The sequence below is a fragment of the Schistocerca americana genome, chromosome 3 (assembly GCF_021461395.2).
Source record: "Schistocerca americana isolate TAMUIC-IGC-003095 chromosome 3, iqSchAmer2.1, whole genome shotgun sequence".
NCBI classification, from domain to species: Eukaryota; Metazoa; Arthropoda; class Insecta; order Orthoptera; family Acrididae; genus Schistocerca; species Schistocerca americana.
This window is the reverse complement of record NC_060121.1, coordinates 915,311,822-915,339,256: the sequence shown is the minus strand read 5'-3', so window position 1 is coordinate 915,339,256 and position 27,435 is coordinate 915,311,822. Positions and strand designations below refer to the sequence as shown.

General features: G+C 45.8%; 1 protein-coding gene across 1 annotated transcript in view; it reads left to right on the top strand.

Moving 5' to 3' along the window:
- LOC124606516 (zinc carboxypeptidase-like) overlaps positions 1–27,435 on the top strand; it is a 97,221-nt gene that overhangs the window by 47,668 nt on the left and 22,118 nt on the right. Inside the window, exons 5-8 of the mRNA XM_047138500.1 lie at positions 8,130–8,274; positions 14,882–15,042; positions 19,300–19,408; positions 26,418–26,620. Of these exons, the coding sequence (XP_046994456.1) occupies positions 8,130–8,274; positions 14,882–15,042; positions 19,300–19,408; positions 26,418–26,620 (618 nt within the window). The remainder of the gene's footprint in view (positions 1–8,129; positions 8,275–14,881; positions 15,043–19,299; positions 19,409–26,417; positions 26,621–27,435) is intronic.

Genomic DNA, 27,435 nt, shown 5'->3' with positions numbered 1-27,435 from the left:
GGGGTGGATGTTTTGGAGCACAATGGTGGTGAAACGGATGATGTCCTCAGCAGTAGGGGGAGGGCGGAGCGAGTTGTTGGGGTGGATGGGGTCATCAACAGGACGGACAGGCATGGTGAGCTCAGGGGTTACTGGTGGAGGTTTCGCTTTACACTTCGAGGAGTAGGTAGGATGTGGTTCGTTGCAAGTGTTGCAGGAGGGGGGAGAGGTGAGGTTGGGGCAATGCTTGAGGAAGTGGAAAGCTTTGCAGTGGGGACAAGTAGGGGGGTTCCTGCAGGCAGAGGTAACGTGGTTGTTGTAGGTGAGACAGCGTTGGCAGCGGTAGGATTGGACGGGGGAACGGGAGGGGTCCACCTTATGGCGCTGATTGTAGATGAGGGCTCCCTCGGTGAGGAGGCGGTCAATGGAGGAGGAGGATTCGGTGAATATCTGCATGAGAAAAGTCGGCCCGGCATCATTGAAGATGCGACGGGCCGAGCGGATTTCAATGTCGGGCCGGGAGTTGAGTTCCGCCAACACCTCAGCCTCCGTGATCACGGGGCTAAGCTTCGTGATCACAGCGGTGAAGGTCAGTGGACGCCGGGGAGGTTGAGGCTGACGGGGAGAGGACGGGGTGTGGTAGGGGGTGAGGGTTGCACGTTGGCCAAATTGGATACGGGGGATGCGGGAGAGGAGATCGGTGTGGAGGGAAGCACTGGGGGATTTGATGAGGACCGAGTCCTTGCGAGGAATCAGTTGGGAGATGGGAGCATTGGGGTAGTATTTCCGGATGGCGAGGGTGAGGGAGCGGGCATCAAGGAATTGAGGGTCAGAATTGGAGAGGACAAAGGTGTGGGTGGCAGGCGGGGCGGGGACGGGGGTCGGAGCCGCGTCCATGGGGGTGGGTGGGTCACGGGGGCTGGGGGTTTTTTTGGAGGAGACTGCAGGGGAAGGGTCAGCATTCGGGCGCTTTGAAGGTTTCGCGGACACGACCGGGTGGAGAGGGGGCAGGGGTACGGGGTGCAGGGGGAGATGGTGGGGGGCAGGACCACCCTGAGCAGCGGATGACGCAGACGGTGGGGGCGTGGGTGTCACTGAGACTGTGGAACGTCGAGCAGAGATCCGTGCTGGCTTGGAGCCTGTCGGAGGCGGTGCGGGGAGCGGCGGAAAGTCAGTAGCTGTCGATGGGGCGACAGTGATAGGGGAGGAGGAGTTGGGGGTGGTTACGGCCGAATGTGGTGCAGGGGTGGGGTGGACAGGGAGAGAAGGAAGGACGGGAAGTGGGGTGGAGGAGGAGCTCCATGTGATGGTGGTTGCAGCAGCGGAGGGAGAGGTGAAAATGATAGTGGTGGTGGTGGTGGGTTGGGACATGGCGGCGGCGCGCGAGAAGGGCGGCGGCGGTGACCAGACGGCGACGGCGGCGACCGGCAGGCGGCGGCGGCGGCGGCGGCGGCGGCGGCGGCGGCGGCGAGCACCAGCAGGCGACGGCGGTGGCGGCGGCGGCGGCGGCGGCGGCGGCGGCGGCGGCGAGGACCGGAAGGCGGCCAAACGGCGGCGCAGACGGCGACGGCGGCGATCAGCAGGCGGCGGCGGCGGCGGCGGCGGCGGCGGCGAGCACCGGCAGGCGGCGACCAGGCGGCGACGGCGAGCCCCGGCAGGCGGCGACGGCGGCGGCGGCGGCGGCGGCGGCGGCGGCGAGGACCGGAAGGCGGCGACCAAGCGGCGGCGGCGGCGGCGGCGGCGGCGGCGGCAGGCAGTATGGACGGCAAGCAGACGACACGGCAGGGAAACGGCGCGGATCTTCCACGTCGAAGGTGCACCCTGAGAGTAGCCCAGGCAGTGAAACTCTTCGATGAAGAAGAGAGGGAATCCAACCCTCGAATGAGCAACGCTACTATTCCTGTCCATTTATTTGCACAAAAACTTACTTAAATCTCGGGAACGTGAGCCACGGTACTGTGGCGACAAAACCTTAGAACCAACTAGACTAAAGAAAAAGATTTCAGTTTTATGTGTGATGCCATGGTAACTGATTGATAATACGAGGAGCGTTCAATAAGTAACGCAACACATTTCTTACTCGGCCAATACTGAATTTGTTGTATGACTTCGTGGAATATTCTCGCTTCAGCCCCTGTAATTTCATAACATCCGAAAGGTGGCGACGCTATACGTAGGATTCAAAATGGCGTCTGTAATGGAGGAGCGTTCCAAGCAGACAGGTGTCATTGCGTTCCTTTTGTATAAAACCAGAGCATCGCAGGTATTCATAGGCACTTGCAGAAAGTTCACTGAGACCTGACGGTGAACAAAAGAACTGTGAATTGTTGGGCGAGGCGTCTATCATCGCCCGGGGGGTAGCCGTGCGGTCTCGGGCGCCTTGTCACGGTTAGCGTGGCTGCTCCCGTCGGAGGTTCGAGAACACCCTCGGGCATGGGTGTGTGTGTTGTCCTTAACGTAAGTTAGTTTAGGTTAGATTAAGTAGTGTGTGAGCCTAGGGACCAACGACCTCAGCTGTTTGGTCCCATAGTTCTTACCACAAATTTTCAATTTCCGTCTGTCATCATCGTAAGAAGGCCGGACAAATCCGTCCTATCTGCCGCGTGCCGGCCGACATCACACACCCTCAGGAAACAGATGAAACGATTTCAGACTGTTCGTCACCACAAAAATGCAAACGCACGTGTGCTTCTCTCTGACAACGCAAGGCACTACACAAGTCTGCGCATCAGAGAGGAGCTCACGAATCTTCACTGGACTCTTCTTGCTCATCCACGCTGCAGCCCGGATCTCGCACCTTCGACTACCCTTTGTTTGGCCCAATGAAGGATACACTCCGCGGAAAGCGGTACGTGAATGATGGGGTTTTTGATGCAGCAAGAAGTTGGCTCCGATATCGACCAGTAGGGTGGAATTACGTGGGCTTACCCAGTGAGGTGGCGCGAGGCCGCCGCATTCGATGAAGGTTATTTTGAAAAATAAGGTTTTGTAGCCAAAAGAGTGCACAATAATACTGTGTATTGGAATCCTGGACAAAACTAACCTGATTTCAAAAAAAAAGAAGCATTGCCTTACTATTACACCCTTCTTCCTTCTCTAGGCCATATGCCGTGTTTTCACGGGCCGGCCGCTGTGGCCGAGCGTTTCTAGGCGCTTCAGTCCGGAACCGCGCTGCTGCTGCGGTCGCAGGTTCGAATCCTGCCGCGGGCATGGATGTGTGTGGTGTCCTTAGGTTAGTTAGGTTTAAATAATTCTAAGTCTAGGGGACTGATGACCTCAGATGTTGGTGATGTTAATGGTTGACGGTGGATGGAAGCCCTTTCTGTCGCCACCTATTCTCCCTGGGACGGAAGCTGCGTACGACATCATTCTGCGTCTATTGTTATTCCACATGAAAGCGTGAGAAAATTTTGGAAATTTTTACGATTCGTGTAACTGAGACAGGACTTGAGTACTAGCCCGATATTCACCTAATCGGAAGTGGGATATCGCCTAAAAGCTACAGGCAGGTTGGCCGGGACACCAGCCCTCGTTGTTAATCTGCCTGGAGGATTCGACGCGGGGACGGCAAATTTACCCGAGTCCTGCAAAGAAGCCGCGCGGGGTAGCCCGCAGTCCGAGGCGTGTTGTCACGGTTCGCGCGGCTCCCCCCGTCGGAGGTTCGAGTCCTCCCTCGGGCTTGGGTATGTTTGTTGTCCTTAACGTAAGTTAAAGTCAGATTAAGTAGTGGGTAAGCGTAGGGGCCGATGACCTCAGCAGTTTGGTCCCATAGTACTTACCACAAATTTCCAAATTTTTTTCTGCAATGAACGTGCTAACGTGCGCGGCTATCTGGATGGGTCAGATGATAAATCTACTGCCTGACAGAAAACGTTAAGCATGCAGAATAGAAGGAGGAAATGAAATGAAATTTTACGGGTTGAGAGGTCATTTGATGTTATTTCATGATTACAAAATCGAGAAAAATTTACAAAGAACTTGGCAGTATGAGCCACTTGTCAGTGTGACATTGCAACTTCTCTGGCCTGGATGCATGTCCTTATTCGGTAAGGAAGGATGTCATAAAGCAGTTGCGTCCTTTCGTGAGACAAACTAACCCTCAGTTGTTACAACTGGTCTTTAATTTCCTGGACACTGACACTGAGACAAAGTTGATGTCCAAACTGGTCTTAACACATGTGCTATCAGGGACAGATCTGGGGGTGGTTGTGACCGCTCGAGCACCGCAACATCAAGCAGACAGTTCATAGAGACATGTGCGATGTGTGGATGAGCATTGTCCTGTTGAAAAATGGCACACTGGTATTGTTGCATGAGAGGTGACATGTAAGGTTCAAATGGCTCTGAGCAGTATGGGACTTAACATATTAGGTCATCAGTCCCCAGATAGGTATCGCGTTCTGTCTCATATCTGCAACAGAGCAGGCGCCACTCCTTATGAAGCAGCTAGTGTTCAAATGGCTCTGAGCACTATGGCCCTTAACTTCTGAGGTCATCAGTCCTCTAGAACGTAGAACTACTTAAACCTAACTAACCTAAGGACATCACACACATCCATGCCCGAGGCAGGATTCGAACTTGCGACCGCGCGGTTCCAGACTGAAGCGCCTAGAACCACTAGGACACCACGGCCGGCGACATGTAAGGACGCGGGGTGTCAGTGACGTGTCCCTAAATCACTACCACCGTTACCTGAAGTCATTCTCGATGGCTCCCAGCACTACGACGCCAAGAGTAAAACTACTGCGCCTCTCCAGATTGGAAGAGTGGGAGCTCGTCAACATACTTGCTGAAGATGTTCGTCCGGGTTAGCGCAGAACCGCAACTAAGGGACGTTTGTACCTGGCAAAGTAAGGTCACTTGGTGGTCCTTCCAGTGGTCCTTCTGCAAAAGACAGGTTGATCATAAAAAATAATGCTACTTCTCTGAGTCGATTGTCGTCATTGTGAGCTGAGGCTTTAAAAAGCACTCAGAGCGGGCAGTAACCTTCAGTTAAGCACGTTTTGGACCTCCTCGATGGCCGGCTCGAGTAGCCGTGCGGTTCTAGGCGCTACAGTCTGGAACCGAGCGACCGCTACGGTCGCAGGTTCGAATCCTGCCTCGTGCATGGATGTGTGTGATGGCCTTAGGTTAGTTAGGTTTAATTACTTCTAAGTTCTAGGCGACTGATGACCTCAGAAGTTAAGTCGCATAGCGCTCAGAGTCATTGGAACCATTTTTTGAACCTCCTCGATGACGTCAAGCTGTTTTTCATCGCTAAGGACAGTCAGCCTGTGGGTCACATGCAGGCGCCATGTTGTAGTAGGTTCCTGAGTGCTGAAGCGTCATAAGTTTGGTCATGGCTTCCAGTTTTCAACGTGCTCGTTGCTGGTATGGCGCAACAACTTGATTAATAAACATTACGATGATAGCTCCAAAATGTGAGCGCAACCGAGTGTCGGACCCATCTACGCTGCCATTCAGGTAAAGTCTTCCACCGCCACAACATCGTTTGACAGAATCTCTCTGGCTTACCTATGTTTCTCATTTTAGCACTGATCGTGTGTGATTTTCTCCTTTTTACTGACGTGTGGCTGCCAATTGAATAAGCCGTACAAGTTGAACAGTTTAAGCATATTTTACCACTCATTTTAATGCTCTCATTTGATTTGATGAAATTGTTTTCCTTTACCTGTATGTGAAGGTTGTATTCGAGAAATGTTCCTTTCAGTCTGTCCGCGAATATTACTTCTGTAGCTCTGTAATCTTCCTACCTGTCCATAATTGCTATTGGTAGTTTGAATACAATAACAATTATTAAGCTAGAGGTCGAGGTAACTACAAGAGGGAGCTGATGTCGCGGTCACGGTCACGACAGAAAGCTGTGCAACGAGTGCCCATTTTAGCAACAGCTTACGCCACTGGGGGAGGATACTACAGCATTACTTATACTCTTGGACATTGTCCCATACTTGGACAGTTCACATATACTCGTGTACACAAGCAGTTCAAAGCTGTTAGTCCCACTGTGATTGTCTACGTTCTATAGTACTACTTCAGATCATTTCTACAGGTTGCATCAAGATCTTTGTTGGAAATAAATTTTGGATTATGGTTAAAGTGCTCGTTTTAATGCCTACTTTAGTGAAATAGGTGACACTGTTAAATTTTTCTTTCCATGTTTTGAAGTGCATGAATCTTGCAATTTTCAGTTTCAGTGATATACATGCAGCAAGAGAACCGACATGAACGAACTGTTTATAAAACTGGGTGGGATCTATCTGTCGAATGGCTGTCAGTTTCATGCGAAAATATCACTGGCAACTCACAGGAAATATCCCTATGTTCGAGCCCCGGTCCGGTACACACTTTCACTCTACACTCATGCTCATAAATTAAGGATAAAGCTAATACATGGTGAAACAACGCTCTGATGGGCGGTTTGCGAGTTTAAATCACCTCGGGGTGTGACCAAGCGGTGCATTTGACCTGCGGTCGTCGCACGGTGGCGCTGGCAGCAGTCCACATACGCAGAAGTATGTTGGTGAATGTCAGAGTACGGTGCAGCGAGTAAGTGTGCACACGTTTTCAGACGTGCTAATGGTGACTGTGTGTTGAAAATGGCTCAAAGAACACATATTGATGACGTTATGGGGGGTAGAATACTAGGGCGACTGGAGGCTGGTCAAATACAGCAGGTCGTAGCAAGGGCCCTCCGTGTGCCACAAAGTGTGATCTCAAGATAATGGTAACGACTCCAGCAGACAGGAAACGTGTCCAGGCGCTACAGTACAGGACGTCCACAGTGTACAACACCACAAGAAGACTGATATCTTACCATCAGTGCCCGCAGACGGCCACGGAGTACTGCAGCTAGCCTTGCTCGGGACCTTACCGCAGCCACTGGAACAGTTGTCTCCGGACACACAGTCTACAGACGATTGAACAGAGATGATTTATTCGCCCGGAGACCTGCAAGGTCAAGAACACAGTACATGGTCATTGGAACAGTGGTCCCAGGTTATGTTCACGGACGAGTCCAGGTATAGTCTGACCTGCAAGGTCAAGAACTCAGTACATGGTCATTGGAACAGTGGTCCCGGGTTATGTTCACAGACGAATCCAGATGTAGTCCGAACAGTGATTCTTGCCGGGCTTTCATCTGGCGTGAACCAGGAACCAGATACCAACCCCTTAATGTCCTTGAAAGGGACCCGTATGGAGGTCGTGGTTTGATGGTGTGGGATTATAATAGGTGCACGTACACCCCTACATGTCTTTGACAGAGGAACTGTAACAGGTCAGGTGTATCGGGACGTCATTTTGCACCAGTATGTCCGCCTCAGGGGTGAAGTGGGTCCCACCTTCCTCCTGATGGATGATAACGCACGGCTCCACCGAGCTGCCATCGTGAAGGAGTACCTTGAAACAGAAGATATCAAGCGAATGGAGTAGCCTGCCTGTTCTCCAGACCTAAACCCCATCGAGCACGTCTGGGATGCTCTCGGTCGACGTATCGCTGCACATATTCAAACCCCTAGGACACTTCAGGAGCTCCGACAGGCTCTGGTGCAAGAATGGGAGGCTATACCCCAGCAGCTGCTCGACCACCTGATCCAGGGTATGCCAACCAGTTGTGCGGGCTGTGTACGTGTACATGGTGACCATATCCCATATTGATGTCGTGTTACATGCGCAAGAAACAGTAATGTTTTGTGCACATGTACTTCGGCACATGTATGTGTGGCACCACATTCTGCAATTATCCTTAATTTATGATCGAGAGTGTACCAGGAAGTTTCTCAAGAAATACGTCAGTACTTCTGCGACAAACTACCCATAGCTATAGTTATCATCAAAAGATTGGCCCGTATGTTCCCAAGCATTGATGTGACTTCATGCATTCCCCACTGAATGCTCTCCATTTATCATCGTCACCTTATTGGCTCATCAAGAAAACGAAGCTGTTCAAAGAGCTTACCTGAGAAATGCAAACCAAAACACGCACAAAGACAACCAGCACGTATTGAAGAGCAGAGGCGTTAAAGTACGTACCAAGTACTATATTTTCTATGAGTTTCATCCAAATCCTCACACTACTGCCAGAGTCATTCCTTTGCAATAGCTGTAGGTGAGCCTACCCCAGTTCTAACCAAAAGCTTGATTTACAGATTCATGCCTGGCTGAACTCTCTGTCGGAGACATACCCGGACATTGTGACACTGGTTGTGGGCGGATCCAGTTACGAAGGTCGAGAGATCCTGGGTGTGAACATCACCTTCGCACCGGGCAATCCCATCGTAGTCATTGAGGGAGGTGAGTAAAACACAAGTTTTCTATCAGTAGCCAAACCTAAAAATCTCGATGCGGTTGTTAGTCCCTTTAAAGTATTGTCAAAAATCACAACAGATGCAGAATCATTATCATAGTGGATAACATATCTTTCAAGAATTTATGAGCCCTTCTAACAATGAAAGTTAATAGCAGTCTTCAGCACCGTAGCCTTGCGTTCATTCACAGATTTTATATTCACAATTTGACGCATAAAATTCTCACACCAAACGTTCAGTTTCCTTTTTTCTTGTTTAACCAGGAGACATTTAAACAATAATTCTATAACTAACATCTGAAAAACAAGGAGGCACTGATAAAAGCTGGTCGAAATAGCGCGAAATGAATTTAATTATTGTCGTACACAATTAGCCTACTCTTAGGGATCTGAAAATTATAATTAATTTGTATTTAATAAATCCAGAGTGAATGCTTTGAGGAGGAGGAGAAGATATTTAAAATAGTTAGCTTCACACGCATCCATCCTTCTTTCCCTAGATACACACACACGCACGCACACACACATACACACACACACACACACACACACACACACACACACACACACACACACACACACCAACATAAACACAATAAAATTTCATTTTAATTCACTTTGGAAAACCTACTTTCGACTTCTATTTTTTGTATGGGAGAAGCTGTTAGACAATAACAGTAAATTAATTTGTTAAACCCCTGTTACAATTTCTGTTTTATCTTCCGACATACATCTTAATTATAATTTGATGGCTTAATCCAGTGTTCTAAATATCTCATATACGTTTAGTAATTACGCTGTTCACTTATTGCGTACTAAACCGGCACTGGTTTGTCAAAATTTTAACATAGAAAAGTTCTTGCCATCTCGTCTTCTCATCTTGACATATCTATCTGACCACACTGAGGAGGAGGAGGAGGAGGAGGAGATTAGTGTTTAACGTCCCGTCGACAACGAGGTCATTAGAGACGGAGCGCAAGCTCGGGTGAGAGAAGGATGGGGAAGGAAATCGGCCGTGCCCTTTCAAAGGAACCATCCCGGCATTGGCCTGAAGCGATTTTAGGGAAATCACGGAAAACCTAAATCAGGATGGCCGGAGACGGGATTGAACCGTCGTCCTCCCGAATGCGAGTCCAGTGTGTTAACCACTGCGCCACCTCGTTCGGTACTCTGACCACACTGACTATTCAAGATGGCTGACGACAGTCCTGCGTCATCTGGACTGTTTCTCCATTGCGCTTCCGTAAACGAGTTAACGAGAAGTGATAAGACTTATATCACACTATTCCAGTCATTCGTACGTGTTCAGGGGCCAGTAGCATAATTTTTAAGGTAATAATCAATAGTAAACGGTAAAACTAAAGTTATATTTCTTAACGTCCTGTCGACATGGGACAGAAATGTATGGAAGAATACTCAGTCTGATAACGGCCGTTAACCAAATACACGCATTTCCACCGACGGCCTGATTTTCCCAGAGAGCTGAACTCAATGATTCTGGCTAACCGTTACCACCCAGCGGTGCTTGTATCTTGCTACATATGTTTTATTTAGAATAAACCTCATGGAGATACACTCTTGACTACGGTCAATCGAGGTTACTATGTATCACTTTTTCCATTTTTTTCAAAATCTGGACACAAAAAAAATTCCCCATCAGAGCACACATTGTAACATTTTACATCTAAAGTTACTGAGTGATTGAGAAAATTAAAATGTTTACTAACTGTGACCTAGTAGAGTAAAATTTCAAATTTAATACTCTTACCCTGTCATGTAGGGTAACTTTAGACCTGTCCTAAAAAGTATAGTATTTTTCCTATGTCTTATGCTCTGGGTAACTTTAGATCACTCCAGAAAGAAATCAGGTATTAATAAGAAGTAAAAAAAATTGTGTTAATTCGGTAGTGTAGGTTTACTTTGGAATGCCAACCTATTTGTATCGAGCTGTCACTGCTCAGCTTAAATCACTATCGCCAGAAGCTCTCTTCACAGCCAATACAGTTAAAGGATAATCGAAAGCCTTAGAGCTTATATGAAGGTGAGAACACAACTGAAATACTAACTAGAAATCACAGAGGCAATAAAACCCTTGCTTTTAGTGCAAAATAATGAAAGCAGGTGGAGCAGCAGACATTTGAAACAAAAGTAGCAAATGGTACAAAGATACCCTGCCTGGTGAAAACTCGCCCTGTTTGACTGTATATGATCGGTTCCACTCAAGAATGCTTATTGCGTTGCAGATAAAATTCTTGGAAGGAACTTTCGCTTAGATCTCATGCATTAATTATCCGTAATATCCTTTCAACATTCAGATGTTATGCATGTCATTGTGATATCCATTTTTCTTGTCGACGAGGTATTTCTTCTCTGAAACGTACTACAAACTTCATTTGATGCTTACTTTCTACGCGACGTTATATTTATGGTAAGTTCATGTTCCGTATATGCTGCTTTACTTAGATTTCTTCATTATGCTGTATTACGTTTCGCGCTGCGTTAAAATATTACTGCTTGTAACTCTCCTTTCCTTCAAAGGATGACAAACACACTGCATATTCCTTTCCAATACCATGCTTGCATCTCGTATACTACATAGTACACAAAATCCGTTCATATGATATGTTTCTGGTAGATGGTGTCCGGGTATGGTCATGATCCTTACGGATAGTGTGATATTAAGTATTACCAAAGGACCTTTGATTTTCAAGGTTCACTTAACAAAAAAATGGTTCAAATGGCTCTGAGCACTATGGGACTTAGCTTCTGAGGTCATCAGTCCCCTAGAACTTAGAATTACTTAAACCTAACTAACCTAAGGACATCACACACACCCTTGCCCGAGGCAGGATTCGAACCTGCGACCGTAGCGGTCGCGCGGTTCCAGACTGTAGCGCCTAGAACCGCTCGGCCACCCCGGCCGGCTTCACTTAACAACTGAATTGATTTTATTAAGAACTGTTGTCGCTACACAAGTTAATACTAAATAATTAAACCATTTTTCGTAGAACGAAAAATACATCACAATAAAAGCTTCAGTACATTTTTAATGTATTAATGACAGAAATTTATAGTTCTATACAGGGTGATTTTTCCCACCGTGTGCGAACACTAGGGACTGATCGATGAGAGTATGCGGAGCAAAAAAGGCGTAATGAACTTATGTCCGGAAATGCATGGTTTCCATACTAGAGTTCATTTATTCAGTCATACACTGTTACAGAGACTGCAGTCTGATACACACTGTACCATGCAGCCACGGTTACAGTATGTGTTGAAAATGATTTCCATGTGCCCCAACGCATGCGTGTACGCGCCGGAGCATGTTCTGTCTCACACGTTCACACCGGCCAGGCTGCATCCGAACAGTGACAGAGGGCAGCACGAATGCGCTGCTCCACTACCTCCACATCTGGAATGGGCTCTGCATACACGATACTTTTGAGATGCCCCCTTAACCAGAAATCGCACAGGTTGAGATCCGGTGAAGGAGTAGGCCACGCAGATGGACCCCCTCGTCCGATCCACCGACGAGGGAAGACACTATTGAGATGAATCCGGGCGTTAACAGCGGAGTGGGCTGGAGTACCGTCATGCAGCAGTCACATAACGCTTCGAATTATCACTGGCACTTCTTCCACCAGGGGAGGCAAAGTCACGCGCAAGAAACTCCGGTAGTTCCGGCCCGTTAGGCGACGTTGGTGGAAGACTGGCCCCAAAATGCGGTCACCAGCTGTCCCGGTCCACACATTCCGGCTGCACCTTTGTTGGTGATTCGCTGCCAAGATATCATGGGGGTCTTGCATTTTATCTCACAGATGACTGTTATGAAAGTGTAAGATACCACTCCGCGTAAATGTGGCCTCATCTGTGAATAGAGTGGATAAGCAAGTTCGGGAATCGTGGTTACCTAGTGAAGAAAACAGTGACAAAACTGCTCCCGAAGCGGAAAGTCTGTCGCTAGTAAGTCCTGCACACGCTGTAAGCGACTAGGGTAGTAACAGTTGTCATGGGGAATGTTCCACACGGTCGTCTGGCTTACCCTGTACTGGCACGCCAGGTTTTTGTTGCTGACACGGCAGTCACCTGCCACAGTGTTAACCATGTTTTCCCCCAAGTCTGGTGCCTAACATTGCGGGTATTCCCTTCATGATTTCCTGCTTTCTGAAACGATCCTGTCTAGAGAAACGGCGAAACAATGTTGTAGACGTTGAATGCTGTGGTTGTTGCCGTAGGAGATAGGTGTCCTGACACAACCTTGCTGCCCACCGCCCGTTGCTACTTGCCTTTCCGTAAGAAAACACCTGATCGGCAAGCTCTCGATTCGAATACGGAAATATTGTGTACAACACTGTATCACATTCACTACAAGGTGAGTCAGCAAGAGAAATGAATCGGACACAACATTACCAATTGCTATGGCAGCAGAGGGTGCTAGAGCATGACGTATGAGCAACAGTGCCATCCTCTAGGAGGGAACCATGCATTCTATAACTGTGGCTGCGTGGTACAGCGCAGTGTCTGTAACAAAATATGATTCAAAAAATGGTCTGTAGTATGAAAAGCATGCATTTCCGATCATAATTTCGTTAGACATTTTTTGTTTCGTATCCTCACACCGATCAACCCCAAGAGTTTGTACACAGTGGAAAAAATCACCGTGTATATTATTACTCTGTTTCAAGAAATTCATTGTGGTGTAGTTAAAGGAAGAGGGTTCGTTGAGTTCATCAGCTTTCCAGATAAGATCATTGCACGATTTTGAAACAGTCTTCAGTTGAGCACAAATCTGACGCAACGTGTTGTTACGCTCTGATGAGTCACGATTTTGCCTCTTTCTCGGGCCGGCCAGAGTGGTCAAGCGGTTCTAGGCGCTATAGTCTGGAACCGCGTGACCGCTACGGTCGCAGGTTCGAATCCTCCCTCCGGCATGGATGTGTCTGATGTCCTTGGGTTAGTTAGGTTTAAGTAGTTCTAAGTTCTAGGGGACTGATGACCTCAGATGTTAAGTCCCATAGTGCTCAGAGCCATTTGAACCATTTTTTGAACCTCTTTTTCGGATGGTGAAAGGCGCCGAGTACACCGACGGCCCCACGTCGTGCTTACCCCGCAGTGTGGAGGGTGTAATTATGGCAGAGGATACTTCCCTGATGTTCTGAGGGTGTTCTCTATACCACGACTTGCGATCACTCATTCAGGTTACCCTGAACAAAAACCCGGATGTTTACTTCAGGTTGATCTTTCTTCTACATCTTCACGTTTAGTACACAATAAACAGTCTCGTATTCCAAGGCGACAATAGCCGACTTCAAAGGTTTCACGCACACTTTTCCGGTTTGACGAATCCTCAAGCACCCTGTCGTGTATCGACTGGCCTGTCAAATCAACCAATCTTAACCCATAACGATCCCCAGAATTATGTGGAATACTAGCCGAAACATAACGATCAACATCTCCGTAATTTGGTAGCTCTAACGTACCCAATCAGTGTACGTCTTCAGATTGATGCGGCGTATCTGAAGAAAGTTTTGCGTTCTCTTCCTCACCGAACTGAGGTCATCATATGGAATGTTACGCGGTATTAGCGTGATGTCTACTGGGAATCGACTAATTTTTTATTCGCTATGCTTAATACGGTGTTCTACATATAATGACACAGGGCCGTGTGGTCTTTTTCCAACGGTTTTCTTGCTTAAATATTTTTTTAAATTTTTATTTTCAACTGTCGCTTATTACTGAGAATTATTAAACGGCCAGTTGTCGAGTGAACTGTTACTGTATAAGTAGACATGACGATATCACAGGGGCAAGTCAAGGAGGAGCATTTTCTGCTCTCCGGGAAAAATGCTTGTTGGACAGTAAATGTGTCAAGAGATTGTGAGGAGCAGGGTGGGGAGGTTAAAAACCGACCTTAACCTTTCACAGGATTTATGAAATGGGAAATCTAGATAGTCGGAACGCGATTTGAATTTCGTTTCTTCGATATGTGAGGCCAGTGCCTTAACAGATGTACCAACTGGTTCGGTGACGTGTGGGTTGGGCAACATCGCTATTAATGGCTTATAACCCCAATTGTAATTAGTATGTGTGGTGAATTGCAGTGCAAAAAGTTATTAGAATATGCCAGAAAAGCTGTAGTCCTATATTCTAACAAAAAAAGAAAAGAGGGGAGCTTCAAGTGTTACCTGGAATTTGGAAGTTTTCTTCAGAGAGCGGTATAATTGAATCACTTGATCCATGCTAGTAGGTCTTGCATTTTGCTGTTCAAAATCATGTAGAATGAATTATGACAGCGGATAGATAGATTCAACTGAAGTTGTGTATTGTCTCAAAGCTATATTACGAAATGACGTTGTTATATTGGTTTGTGACTTAACTCACACATCTCCAGTGTGAAACAAATTAAGTATGTTTTCAACAGTTGCCTGTGGGCACTATCATTTCTTCGTCCATAAGTTCAAAGTATACGAAAAAATCAGTATATTAGGTTGTATACTGGGAACAAGTATGGTAACATTTCATGACAGTATTCAGTCTCAGGCATGTGAACGTCTTCTAACCGAAAGTATAATTTGCGGAATTCTGACTCGACAGGTATACATGCGAATGAGTGGATCGGCCCCGCCAGCGTCACGTGGTTTGTCAACCAGATGCTAACCACTAACGACACGGCGATCAGCAACGTCGTGAGGCGTTTCAACTTCTACGTCTTCCCCAACCTCAACCCCGACGGTTACGAGTACACCTGGACTACGGTGAGAAGCTATCCGAATCTTGGCTTTGAATTTTTTTCAAGATATGTTGAATAGTTGCGACAAGTTATCATTCTGCACACCGCCATAACTTAAAACAACTCACTTGGGTTTCGTGAATACACATCTACTTCAGCATCTACACTGGTGTCCAAAATTAAAGAAACAAAAGCAAATTTCGCAAGGTGCTTTTATTTTGCCACAAAACAGTATAAACAGGTGATTGTAATGTAGAAACGATGCAAAGAATTCAGAACGTCAACAACTGCAACCTGCATAACGGTAGACAAAAATGTTCTTCGTTTTTCCAACTTAACAGATTTGTACACACATTCCGATAACTGGTTAATGCGCTCAGTATGGGTTGTGTCCCCCTCTGGCTGCAATACAGGCCTGAGAAGGACAGGCACGCTGTAAATGATGTCATCAGTCTCATGTTGAGGCTATAGCGCCCATTCTTCCTGCAGAGCTGCTCGCAGTCTTGGAGAGTAGTAGGTGGATTCTGATGCGGTGCAAACCATCTCCCTACTGCGTCCCAGAAATGCTCTATAGGGTTCAAATCTGGAGAGCGAGCAGTCCACTCCATGGGTGCAGTATTTTCCGTTTCCAAGAAAACATCAACCACTCATGCTCTATGAGGTCGAGCATCACCGTCCATCAATGCGAAGTCTGGCCGCACAGCACCTCGCAGCAAATGTACACGAGATCCCAAGATCTCGTCACAATACCTGTCAGCAGTTAAATCTTGCCGAGCCACCCGTACAATTTCATGAAAAGGGGTTCGAGTGGCAAGCATATCGGTCTGTTTCCACAATGTTTGGGTCCCGAAATTGTGTTCCACGTTCCCACCAGATGCGAATCCATCGATAATCATTCTCCAGACTAAATCGGAACTCATCTGTAAAAACAACATTGGCTCACTGTTTGACTGCCCAGGTGGCGTGTTGATGACTCCATTCTAGACGTTCCTTCTGTGAAGACGCGTCAGAGGTACGAGGGCAGTTCAATAAGTAATGCAACACATTTTTTTTCTGAAACAGGGGTTGTTTTATTCAGCATTGAAATACACCAGGTTATTCCCCAATCTTTTAGCTACACAACACTATTTTTCAACGTAATCTCCATTCAATGCTACGGCCTTACGCCACCTTGAAATGAGGGCCTGTATGCCTGCACGGTACGATTCCACTGGTCGATGTCGGAGCCAACGTCGTACTGCATCAATAACTTCTTCATCATCCGCGTAGTGCCTCCCACGGATTGCGTCCTTCATTGGGCCAAACATATGGAAATCCGACGGTGCGAGAACGGGGCTGTAGGGTGCATGACGAAGAACAGTCCACTGAAGTTTTGTGAGCTCCTCTCGGGTGCAAAGACTTGTGTGAGGTCTTGCGTTGTCATGAAGAAGGAGAAGTTCGTTCAGATTTTTGTGCCTACGAACACGCTGAAGTCGTTTCTTCAATTTCTGAAGAGTAGCACAATACACTTCAGAGTTGATCGTTTGACCATGGGGAAGGACATCGAACAGAATAACCACTTCAGTGTCCCAGAAGACTGTAACCATGACTTTACCGGCTGAGGGTATGGCTTTAAACTTTTTGTTGGTAGGGGAGTGGGTGTGGCGCCACTCCATTGATTGCCGTTTTGTTTCAGGTTCGAAGTGATGAATCCATGTTTCATCACCTGTAACAATCTTTGACAAGAAATTGTCACCCTCAGCCACATGACGAGCAAGCAATTCCGCACAGATGGTTCTGCTTTGCTCTTTATGGTGTTCGGTTAGACAACGAGGGACCCAGCGGGAACAAACCTTTGAATATCCCAACTGGTGAACAATTGTGACAGCACTACCAACAGAGATCTCAAGTTGAGCACTGAGTTGTTTGATGGTGATCCGTCGATCATCTCGAACGAGTGTGTTCGCACGCTCCGCCATTCCAGGAGTCACAGCTGTGCGCGGCCGGCCCGCACGCGGGAGATCAGACAGTCTTGTTTGACCCTGCGGCGATGATGACACACGCTTTGCCCAACGACTCACCGTGCTTTTGTCCACTGCCAGATCACCGTAGACATTCTGCAAGCGCCTATGTATATCTGAGATGCCCTGGTTTTCCGCCAAAAGAAACTCGATCACTGCCCGTTGTTTGCAACGCACATCCGTTACAGACGCCATTTTAACAGCTCCGTACAGCGCTGCCACCTGTCGGAAGTCAATGAAACTATACGAGACGAAGCAGGAATGTTTGAAAATATTCCACAAGAAATTTCCGGTTTTTTCAACCAAAATTGGCCGAGAAAAAAAATGTGTTGCATTACTTATTGAACTGCCCTCGTAATACGTACAGCATGTCTCCTCCAACAAAGGCCACTCTGCCGAAGCCTTCCGTGCACCGTCTGCCTCGATACAACACGTCCAGCGGACGCTGCGAGCTCATCTGCCAGTTGCCGAGCAGTACTAAGGCGGTACCGTCGTGCCCTTACAGCCAAATAACGGTCCTCTCTTCTGAAGACACACGTGGTGGGCTCTGCCATGGTCTTCGGGAGACAGTTTCGGTCTCTACAAACTGTCGCCACAACTGATAAACAGCGGAACGATTCACACTAAGCCATCGGGCGATTGACCTGCTTCCGTTCTTTCTACGGCCCCCCATGGCAGAGAGTCTAGTAGGCATATTCTCTGTGCCATACTGCACCGTCTGTGACTGTGTACGCAGCGACTGTGGATGTGAGACTACCCAGCAAATACAACCCCGTTTCATAGGTGTCCTGACGACATCGTTCGCATGGTTGTCCATTGACCGGAAATCCAACTTCCGTGCAGAACAAGATCGTACGAACATCTGGTTGATGGCTAACATGTTTATAACCTGAATTATACACAGGAAGGGGAAATAACGGTTTGTTGCCTTAATTTTGGACACCAGTGTAGTTTCACTTAAAATGTTACTGTTGTAATCACATGCTGGCTAATAGAAAATATCTTGGTTCGAAATGTTTTCTTTGGGGTAGTCTTTATTCGGCTTCACTCTCTTTATTTTAGTCATCTGGCTACAATTTGTCTGAGACTCATACAGCTGGGTGTTTCACGTTGCCACAGCTGATACAAGCAAACAGCATGCTTTCAAAGGCCTCAGCGGCTTAGCGAATAAACTGGTTTACGTGTCCGTCATAACGTTATGTTAATTGAAGTTATTAAATACTCACAGACAAAATTTCGAAAGCTTAAGCGAGGGGATGTATTTTTGAAATACTGCATAAAATTTGATGTCCTTCGCATTATGTTTTGTAACAGCAATGCTCTGTTTCTTTACTTTGTCTCCTTTGCAACATCTAAATGTCGTATTTTAGCTGAAACATATGACATGTGGAAAGATGGTTTATTAGATACACAGTGTTGCCTATACAATAGGCACCTTTCAAACAACGAATAAAAATACAGTTGTCAATATAACCGAAATATTCGTCACGAGAAAATTCAGCAACTGTGTCGACATTAAAAATGTTATACATTATTTATTTTTCCGTTACAGTTGCACATGTGCAGCTGAGATGGAAAAGTAAATGATTATTAAAAATTCACACATTTTTATGGGAAAGTATCGTCAGAGACCTTCGATATATAACCCCTTAACTAGAAAATTCTATGTCCAATTGTTGTTTGATTTATATTCATAATTGTCTGGAAAATTATAATGGTTGGCATGCAATAGAAACTTTCATAAATTTTTGTAGAAAATAGTAAACTGACTCGAAATTGAAGTTAACGACAATTCGTGATTCGATTTTTCAGTGTCTGCACTGTAAACTGTAAGCAATTTTGATGCTTCCTCAAAGCAGCAACAACCTTGGGTGTCAGATTTGCTAGTAGTGAAGTCTGGACTATTGACTATTCACAGTAATCTGATATATCCAAAATCGATATTCTAGAACTCACTACACAAAACTAGAGGGTGAATCAGTACACATTGTAACAATAAAACAAGAGAGTAAGGATATGGTTTACTATAGACCATTGAATGTGATGAAGTAGACATTTGACATCCTCGTCGGTGTCAATGAGTCAAGTATTTCATAGTAAATGTTCGTTACTTTGACGTGCAACTCGGATTCCTGAATGTTGTTAACTGTTTGTTACAGTGAGCGGTTATGGAGACATTACACGATCTGACGTTCGGATACCTAATGCCTCGTCAAATTGTCAGAACTAGAGTGCTTCCCAGCTGTTACTGCGCGTCTGATGTGACGGACTTCTGTTCGCAGGATCGCAACTGGCGCAGGACCCGCACCCCCTACTCGCCGTGCTACGGCGCTGATCCAAACCGCAACTGGGATTTCCACTGGGCAGGTAAGGCACCTGCCGGTTCCCTGCGTCTCCTAAAGCACACTTTTTGGTAACATTGGCGACTTTTTCGAATACATTTTGCGTAATTACGAAGAGCTTCGAGTGAAGGAAGGAAGAGTCAATTTCAACGTCCGCGTAACACAGCGGTCATTACAGACGGAGTACAAGCTCGGATTACGCAAGGATGGGGAAGAAAATCGCCCGTGCCTTTTTCAGAGGAACCATCCGCCATTTACCTGGAGCGATTTAGGGAAGACACGGAAAACGTAAATCTGGATGGCCGGGCTGGGATTTGAACCGTTGTCCTCCCGCATACGAGTCAGCTTCGAGAAACCTCCGCGTTATTTGGAGAAATAGCAGAGCTGACGATTATAAGCAAGAAGAGTAACTCACTGGTGCCCACTATATGTTCTGATTTAGAAAGGGCAGTATACATCTTGAAGATATAGCAATTCATGACAGAATTCAGAGTCTGTTGAGGTGTAATTTTGAAAGCAAGTATTACAGATTGCCTTGTCGAATGATTAGTTTATCATGTTGAGTCTGGAGGAAGTCTATGGGTGTTAAGTATGTTTTCTAAGTGATAATGATGAAGCACCAGAAGTCTGTCACTGTTTTGTTCTAAACGCATTCATATATTTAGTCAGTAACGGTGTAATACTAACATTTAGTACTTGAACATGTGTCGGTAGCACTGAAATTTTCCTTGTAAAACATTTTGATAAGTAACACGTCAACCAATTTCATTCAACATGCATCTGAACCAAATAACACTTTTTTAATTCCACCACATGAAAAAAAAAACGTTGTAATATCCGCGAAAAACGAGGAAACATTCGGCATGTATTACTTTGAAAACAATGCAGTGTCGAGAAGAGTTTATTTTGAATAGAAGTAACTCTTATTTGTTAGAATTTATTGTAAACACGAACAGTCAGCATTTAAGCTATAAAATCACTATGTCATTTATAGGACCGATGTTACACTAAATTTTCAACACAGAAAATAGGTATAATACTTTAAGAGATGATTATGTACAAATTTCAGTCGACGCATAGCTGTTATCGCCCCTTTCACGGCAGTGAACGCCATTAGATTGTTTGACCACAAGTAGCTCGTGATTATTCCGGAATTTGCACTTTTAAAGGACACAATGACTATTAAATTTGAGACTTGTCTATTTATACTTCGTCAAATAACGCATTGTTCGTAAAGTCGTCCTCATGTGCATGGGATTCTTTTCGTTTGTGCAGCAGACGGATTGCAACAACCCTCGTTGTGAAAATGCTACCTCTGCTCTAGTGGGCTGTTACCTAAGATACTCCCTGCTATTGGCCAAGTTGTAATAGACGTTGCCTCTCATCTGTCGTCTCGGAGCTTACGTAGCATCTGGCGAAGTCCTACTCGCCACTGCGGCGAATCCACGCACTAACTGTGCCATGCGGTGCACGAGACAAATCACGTGATGTATTGCTCTGTACACGTCCTCCGAAACATTTATTGACTGGGCCGTACATTTCTGTGCACTTCCATAGACATACTGTCAAGCAAAATAAGGGCGGGCAGCCACGCTTTGACCGGTGAAAAAGGGTCAAAAAGGTCATTTTTTCCATACCACTAATCCATGTCTTTAATATTATTATATGAGATCTCTGACCATCTAGCAAATGCTCCCTCATTAAGTCGATACCCTTTTCCTAAAAACCGGAAAACAACATCGTTGTTCGCCGAGGATAACTGAATGTTGACTTTACGCACCTAACACTTTTAAAACGTCAGCTTCGCCCCACATGGCTCACGACTCCCGTTCTACCGTCGCGAGGACTGCCGATTGACTCCCGATAACCTAAACCGCACCACGATATTATTTTAACATACAGGCCTTTCGGTTAACCAGCCTCCAGAGAAGAATCTAGGCACTTCAGTTGGTACTTCCGTGCTAATGCTCATAGTAGTTGAAAGTTGTTGCTTCCTGCCAGTCTTGTGACAAGTTTCCCTTCCAAAGGGTATTAGGAAACACAGGTCATGCTTGTAAGTGTGCCTTTGACACATCAGCGCTGGATCAGACGACCACCATTTAGCTGAACTGCGGGAGGCCGGTCCAATTGGGTAAGTCCTGAAGAGTTGAATGACTTCGTCGGCATAAAATTTATGTTTTTTTGTTTACTTTTTCTTACTTCTAGCAGCATGGTCGTATAGAGTGTCATATAAACTTAAGTACAGTATATTACTTAGTCACTGCCGTGTAAAATAAAAGAGGTATGATAAAATGAACATGCAACTTAACTCGGAAACGGAGCAACGTTACGAATTTTTTCTTAACAGTTATTTCTCAGCAGAACCTCCCTTGCAACATCCTTACAAGGTTTTCAACTGTTTCTGGCCATCCTGCACATATGTCATCGAAGTGGCGCGTGACGATTACTATTTCATTTTTGACCTTGCAGAAATTAACAATCATTAGCTTGTGTGACGAGGGGGTGACAGCATCATATTTGTGTTAAAAAGAATACATTTTTGCATGTTAAAAGCCTACAATGATTTTGACTACAGTGGAACCTAAATTAATGTCAATATTATAAAGTAGCACTGTGATATTGTTGCAACATCTGCCCTTCCGACCCTACTACCCTTATCCATCAGCCCACGGCCACGAACTAACTTTAGGCTACCATATTTATTTTAATTACTACTGCCGGAATATCTATCGAGAGTGTTGTAGAGCTATACCCATTGTAGAAGGGTGCTCATACATCCCATTTTTAATTCCTGCGGCCATAGAAAGTAGATTTCGGGAAGACCCTCGAACACAGTCCATATCTGATAGGGGAACACGTACAGTTGTTTTTTTATCAGTTGGTGGAAATCTGATTGATGGTAGTCTCATCATTTTAGCTGCTCGTTCCTGCAAACATTTTCTTGACTTTTTGGAACATTGTCATCGCCTTGTTTTATAATTATACCAGCATTTTCGTTTCTTGAACCCGCTCCCCGAATTGTCGTCCAAATAGAGCATTCGTTGCAGATTAACCAAGGAGACTGAGGAAATTGCGAAATTGCCTGAAGAACGTTGTTTTAAACATCTCCACTCAGGTAGCTAGGGTATTGTTATTAACTTCTTTAAATTTACATTATTGCCCATTCAAACTGGACAACGTCGTTAAGGACTGGTCTTAAACGACATTTGCCGTATTTACTTTATTCTCCCATGACAACTGACTCAGAACAGCTACTCTTTGCAGACGACACAAACGTTATTGTCAAAGAGGTGGAACATAATGTAAATCTTGTAGCTAATAAGTTAGTCAGGTACGTCAGCAAGTGACTATCAGAGAACAGATTATTGATTAACTGTGACGCAAACTGCGACGCATACTGTTTATTACAGGGACTACTGTAAAAGTAAAATTTTGCTGTCACCAGGTGGTCAAATGGTGCAAATGGCTCTGAGCACTAGGAGACTTAACTTCTGAAGTCATCAGTCCCCTAGAACTTAGAACTACTTAAACATAACTAACCTAAGTACATCACACATATCCATGCCCGAGGCAGGATTCGAACCCGCGACGTAGCGGTCGCTCGGTTCCAAACTGTAGCGACTAGAACCGCTCGGCCACCCGGCCGGCCCAGGTGGTCAGACAATCAATGAATACCATTTTAAATTCATAGGACTGAGGACAGACAGAAAGTCTGCTCGGAAGAACCACACTCAAAAACTTGTGTAGAAACTTAGTGCTACTATCTTCACTGTAAAAATGATCTCCAGCGCCTCTGACACTGAAACAAGAAGAAGACTTATTTACTTTCCTTACATTCACTCTAGTATCGCCGTTGGTATCATATTTGGGGCAGTTCTGTGTGCACGACAGGGATATTCTTAGCTTACAATAGTGCGGCCAGAGCGACTTGCAGTGTCAGTTCGCGAACTTCGTGTAGGCCGATGTTCACGTGCAGCGGACTTTAACACTGCTATCCTTCTGCATCTATTCCTTTATGGGATTTGTTGTTGACAATACTGAATCATTCAGAGTGAACTGCTACGTTCATTCAGTCGAGACGATGTGCTCTTGTATAACAAGTGCTTAAGCATTGTAGAGATAGGTGCGCACTTTTTAGCAGGTTTCATTTTTAGTGGGCATTCAGAAGAACGGAAAGAACAGAGTGCTAAACCCCAAGCATTCAAGCCCCAGTTAAATGGCTTTCTTGTGTTTGATAAATAAATAAACATAATAAACAAATAACAGTTGACGGCCATGCTCGCTATTAAATACTATGCAAATAACACGCACCGACATAAAGCTATGAAGTAACTCTTTATGCAGCTATGCGATAACAAATTGAGAATAACAAATTCTTAACAATGATCTCCATCTGAACAGGCCTCGGAAGGCCCAACGTACCGACCGACCGCCGCATCATCCTTGGCCGATTGGCGTCACTGGATGCGGATATGAAGTATGTGGTCAACACACCGCTTTCACGGCCGTCTTAAAAAACATTCAAGTGTTATAAAAAACAAAGAGTAATAATGATGTCGCTCTACTCCCTCCAAAGCACAACATTTTGATTCGCTGTGCATTTATTTTCTCTGATTGCAGCGACTCCCACAAGTTCATTGATATGAACGTCATAAAGTCACATAAAATTGAAACACTCCAAACAAGAAGTGTAACCGTAACGTCACGGGAAACAGCCCAAATACTCCACAATGAGATTTTCACTCTGCAGTGGAGTGTGCACTGATATGAAACTTCCTGGCAGATTAAAACTGTGTGCCCGACCGAGACTCGAACCTTCCAAACTCGAAGTTTGGAAGGTAGGAGACGATGTACTGGCAGAAGTAAAGCTGTGAGTACCGGGCGTGAGTCGTGCTTCGGTAGCTCAGATGGTAGAGCACTTGCCCGCGGAAGGCAAAGGTCCCGAGTTCGAGTCTCGGTCGGGCACACAGTTTTAATCTGCCAGGAAGTTTCAGCTCAAATACTCTCTGCAATGCAAGTGTTTCTGGACGTTTTCTACGAACCCCTACATACTGCCGGTCGATGTGACCGAGCGGTTCTAGGCGCTTCAGTCCGGAACCGCTCTGCTGCTACGGTCGCAGGTTCGAATCCTCCCTCGGGCATGGATGTGTGTGATGTCCTTAGGTTAGTTAGGTTTAAGTAATTCTAAGTCTAGAGGACTGATAACCTCAGATGTTAAGTCCCATAGTGCTTAGAACCATTTGAACCAATTCTTCATACTGCTCTCGTACAGACAGCGAAGACAAGATTAGCTGAGGGATTTAAGCACGCAATCTTCCCACACTCCATACGCGAATCAAACAGGAAGAAACAACGAGAAATGATACAGTGGGAAATACTGTACACCTTGCACTTCACAGTGGTATGTAGAGTATAGATGTAGATGAAGGGATGTGGTCAGTGTGTGTAGGGGTAGTGTAACGCGCCCGGGAGGAAAGGGGGTGCATATGCAGTACTAATAAAAGCTAGCCTTCAGCACTCGATACTATACAGCACTCCTTAGACACAGGAACGGGGCTGGATATTTAACAACCGTGTGCTAAACACACATACCTAGTCGTTCCCGCAGCGGTTGATCTGCTGCTCTCTGCACTGCCTGCTATGATGCGTCCTTTAATAAGTATTATCTAGCAGGGAGAGGAGCCACTCACAGCAACAACACCAAGTTGATCTGGTAGAATTCACTGTATTCCGTTAAACACTCGCACAGTGTGGGGCTGCATTGTTCACAACTAACATTATTCCACAATGGACGTGAGCAGTATTTGTACTCCAAGTACGTGTCCGTTGCGCCGTATAAGGTTGCTGTCTAAATGATGACATCCAATGCAAAAACACGATGCGTAGAACACAAGATAATCACTGTTCGACGGATGTTTTATCAGTCGACGATTGGCACAGTTCTTCCAACAGTACTGAGCAGTTTATTAGCTTATAACATGAGCATGCGCGTGACAGAACCGCTACGCGAATGCTCCATAAAATTTCGGGTACGACACGAACGCGAAAGTACCTGCGCTCGTGATATTCAGCCAGTCAAAACGATATGTGTTTCTTTCACTTATAACTTGCAATCATGATCGTACCAGTTCACATTATTTTTCCGTAACCGTCGCGACGCGGTTCATTGTTGTTCTCCCGACACGACACACGAAACCGAGAAACATCACCTTTCGGATAAACATTGGCACTGCGTCGTGAACATTGAAATTAAACGTAAAACTTTTGTGGCAAACATTTTCAATTGCTTCACCAAAGCTTGTAAGATACGTGCTGCAGCCACGGCATCAACACAATACTCCGCCCGCGCTCCACGAAAGCTACGCCACGACTCGCAACTGTTGCTCTGCGCTCGGCAGAGAGGCGACTATCGATGGTCAACGACACAATTCTACGCTTACAGAAGGCATAAAAAAAATCCAAAACGGACGATATTAGTGTCGGATCCATAGCAGAAGGACTTACTGAACTGATTGGTGACGTACTCCAAAGTTTTTCGTGTTTAGAACAAGATTTGACAGCGCCGGATAACCCCACTTCAAATGGCTCTGAACACTATGGGACTTAACATCTATGGTCATCAGTCCCCTAGAACTTAGAACTACTTAAACCTAACTAACCTAAGGACAGCACACAACACCCAGCCATCACGAGGCAGAAAAAATCCCTGACCCCGCCGGGAATCGAACCCGGGAACCTGGGCGTGGGAAGCGAGAACGCTACCGCACGACCACGAGATGCGGGCAGGATAACCCCACTGCAAAGTCATTTGCATATTGTTGGGCACACGTTTTTTTCTCCACCTCGCCGTCTGTTCTCACTTCTGAAATTTGCTTTAGGGCAACCCTTCTTGAGTAAATTCAATCATTGAGCAGTGATGATCCTGAAGGAGATCTTAGCAGCGGAATCGAAACGATGAGGAGGACAGATTTTGAAACATGTCCATTTTACATTGTATTATTGCAGTTGAAGTTTTTTTAGTTACTCAGTAACAATGGAATTTACCTTGGTGCCGACAGAGGAGGGCGCCAACACGACCGGCTGCACCAACTACTTTGCCGGGCCGGCGCCGTTCTCGGAGGTGGAGACGAGGACCTACTCGCAGTTCCTGGCCAGCCTCGGTGACGACTTCCAGCTCTACCTGGACTTCCACAGCTACGGCCAGATGCTCATGTTCCCCTACGGACTCTCCAGTCTGGTCGCACCCAACTACGACGAGCTGGTGAGGCAGCTGAAGCACCATTCCAGTCTGTTGCAGTGCACTCATACTTCACTCTGTTTGATAATACCACCATCTTCCCCAATCTAAGCAGGGATAAATAACAAACTTCTCATACTGTTTGCTGTCCGTGTTTCTTAAGAAACAGCCTTGCAAAATGAATCTTTGTCACAGGGGTCTTCAATCAGAAGTCAGGTTCGATGGAGCTCTTCACGTTATTCAGTCCTGTGCGAAGCTCTTCATCTCTGAATAAAAATTGCAACCTAAATCTACTTATTGTATTCAAGTCTTGGCCTCCCTCTACGATTCCCCCCCGCCTTCCTCCCCCCCAACACACATACTTCCTTCCATTAAGGAACTACGATTCTTTGATGTATCAGGATGTGAGCTACCAATCGATCCCTTCTCTTAGTCCAAATGGACCACAAATTTCTTTTTTCCTTAAGTCTATTCAGCATAATTCATTCGTTATTCGATTCACCCACCTAATTTTCAAAATTCTTCTATAACACTACATTTCAAAATCTTCTATTCTCTTCTTGCCAGAATTATTTATCGTCCATGTTCGACTTCCATTTTCTCTGCCTCGTGATGACTGGGTGTTGTGTGATGTCCTTAGGTTAGTTAGGTTTAAGTAGTTCTAAGTTCTAGGGGACTGATGACCATAGATGTTAAGTCCCATAGTGCTCAGAGCCGTTTGAACCATTTTTTTTCGACTTCCATACAAGGCTCCAGTCCAGGTAAATTCCTCCAGAATCGACTTTTTGCCACTTAAATTTTTATTCGACGTTAGGAAATTTATCTTATTGAAAAACCCT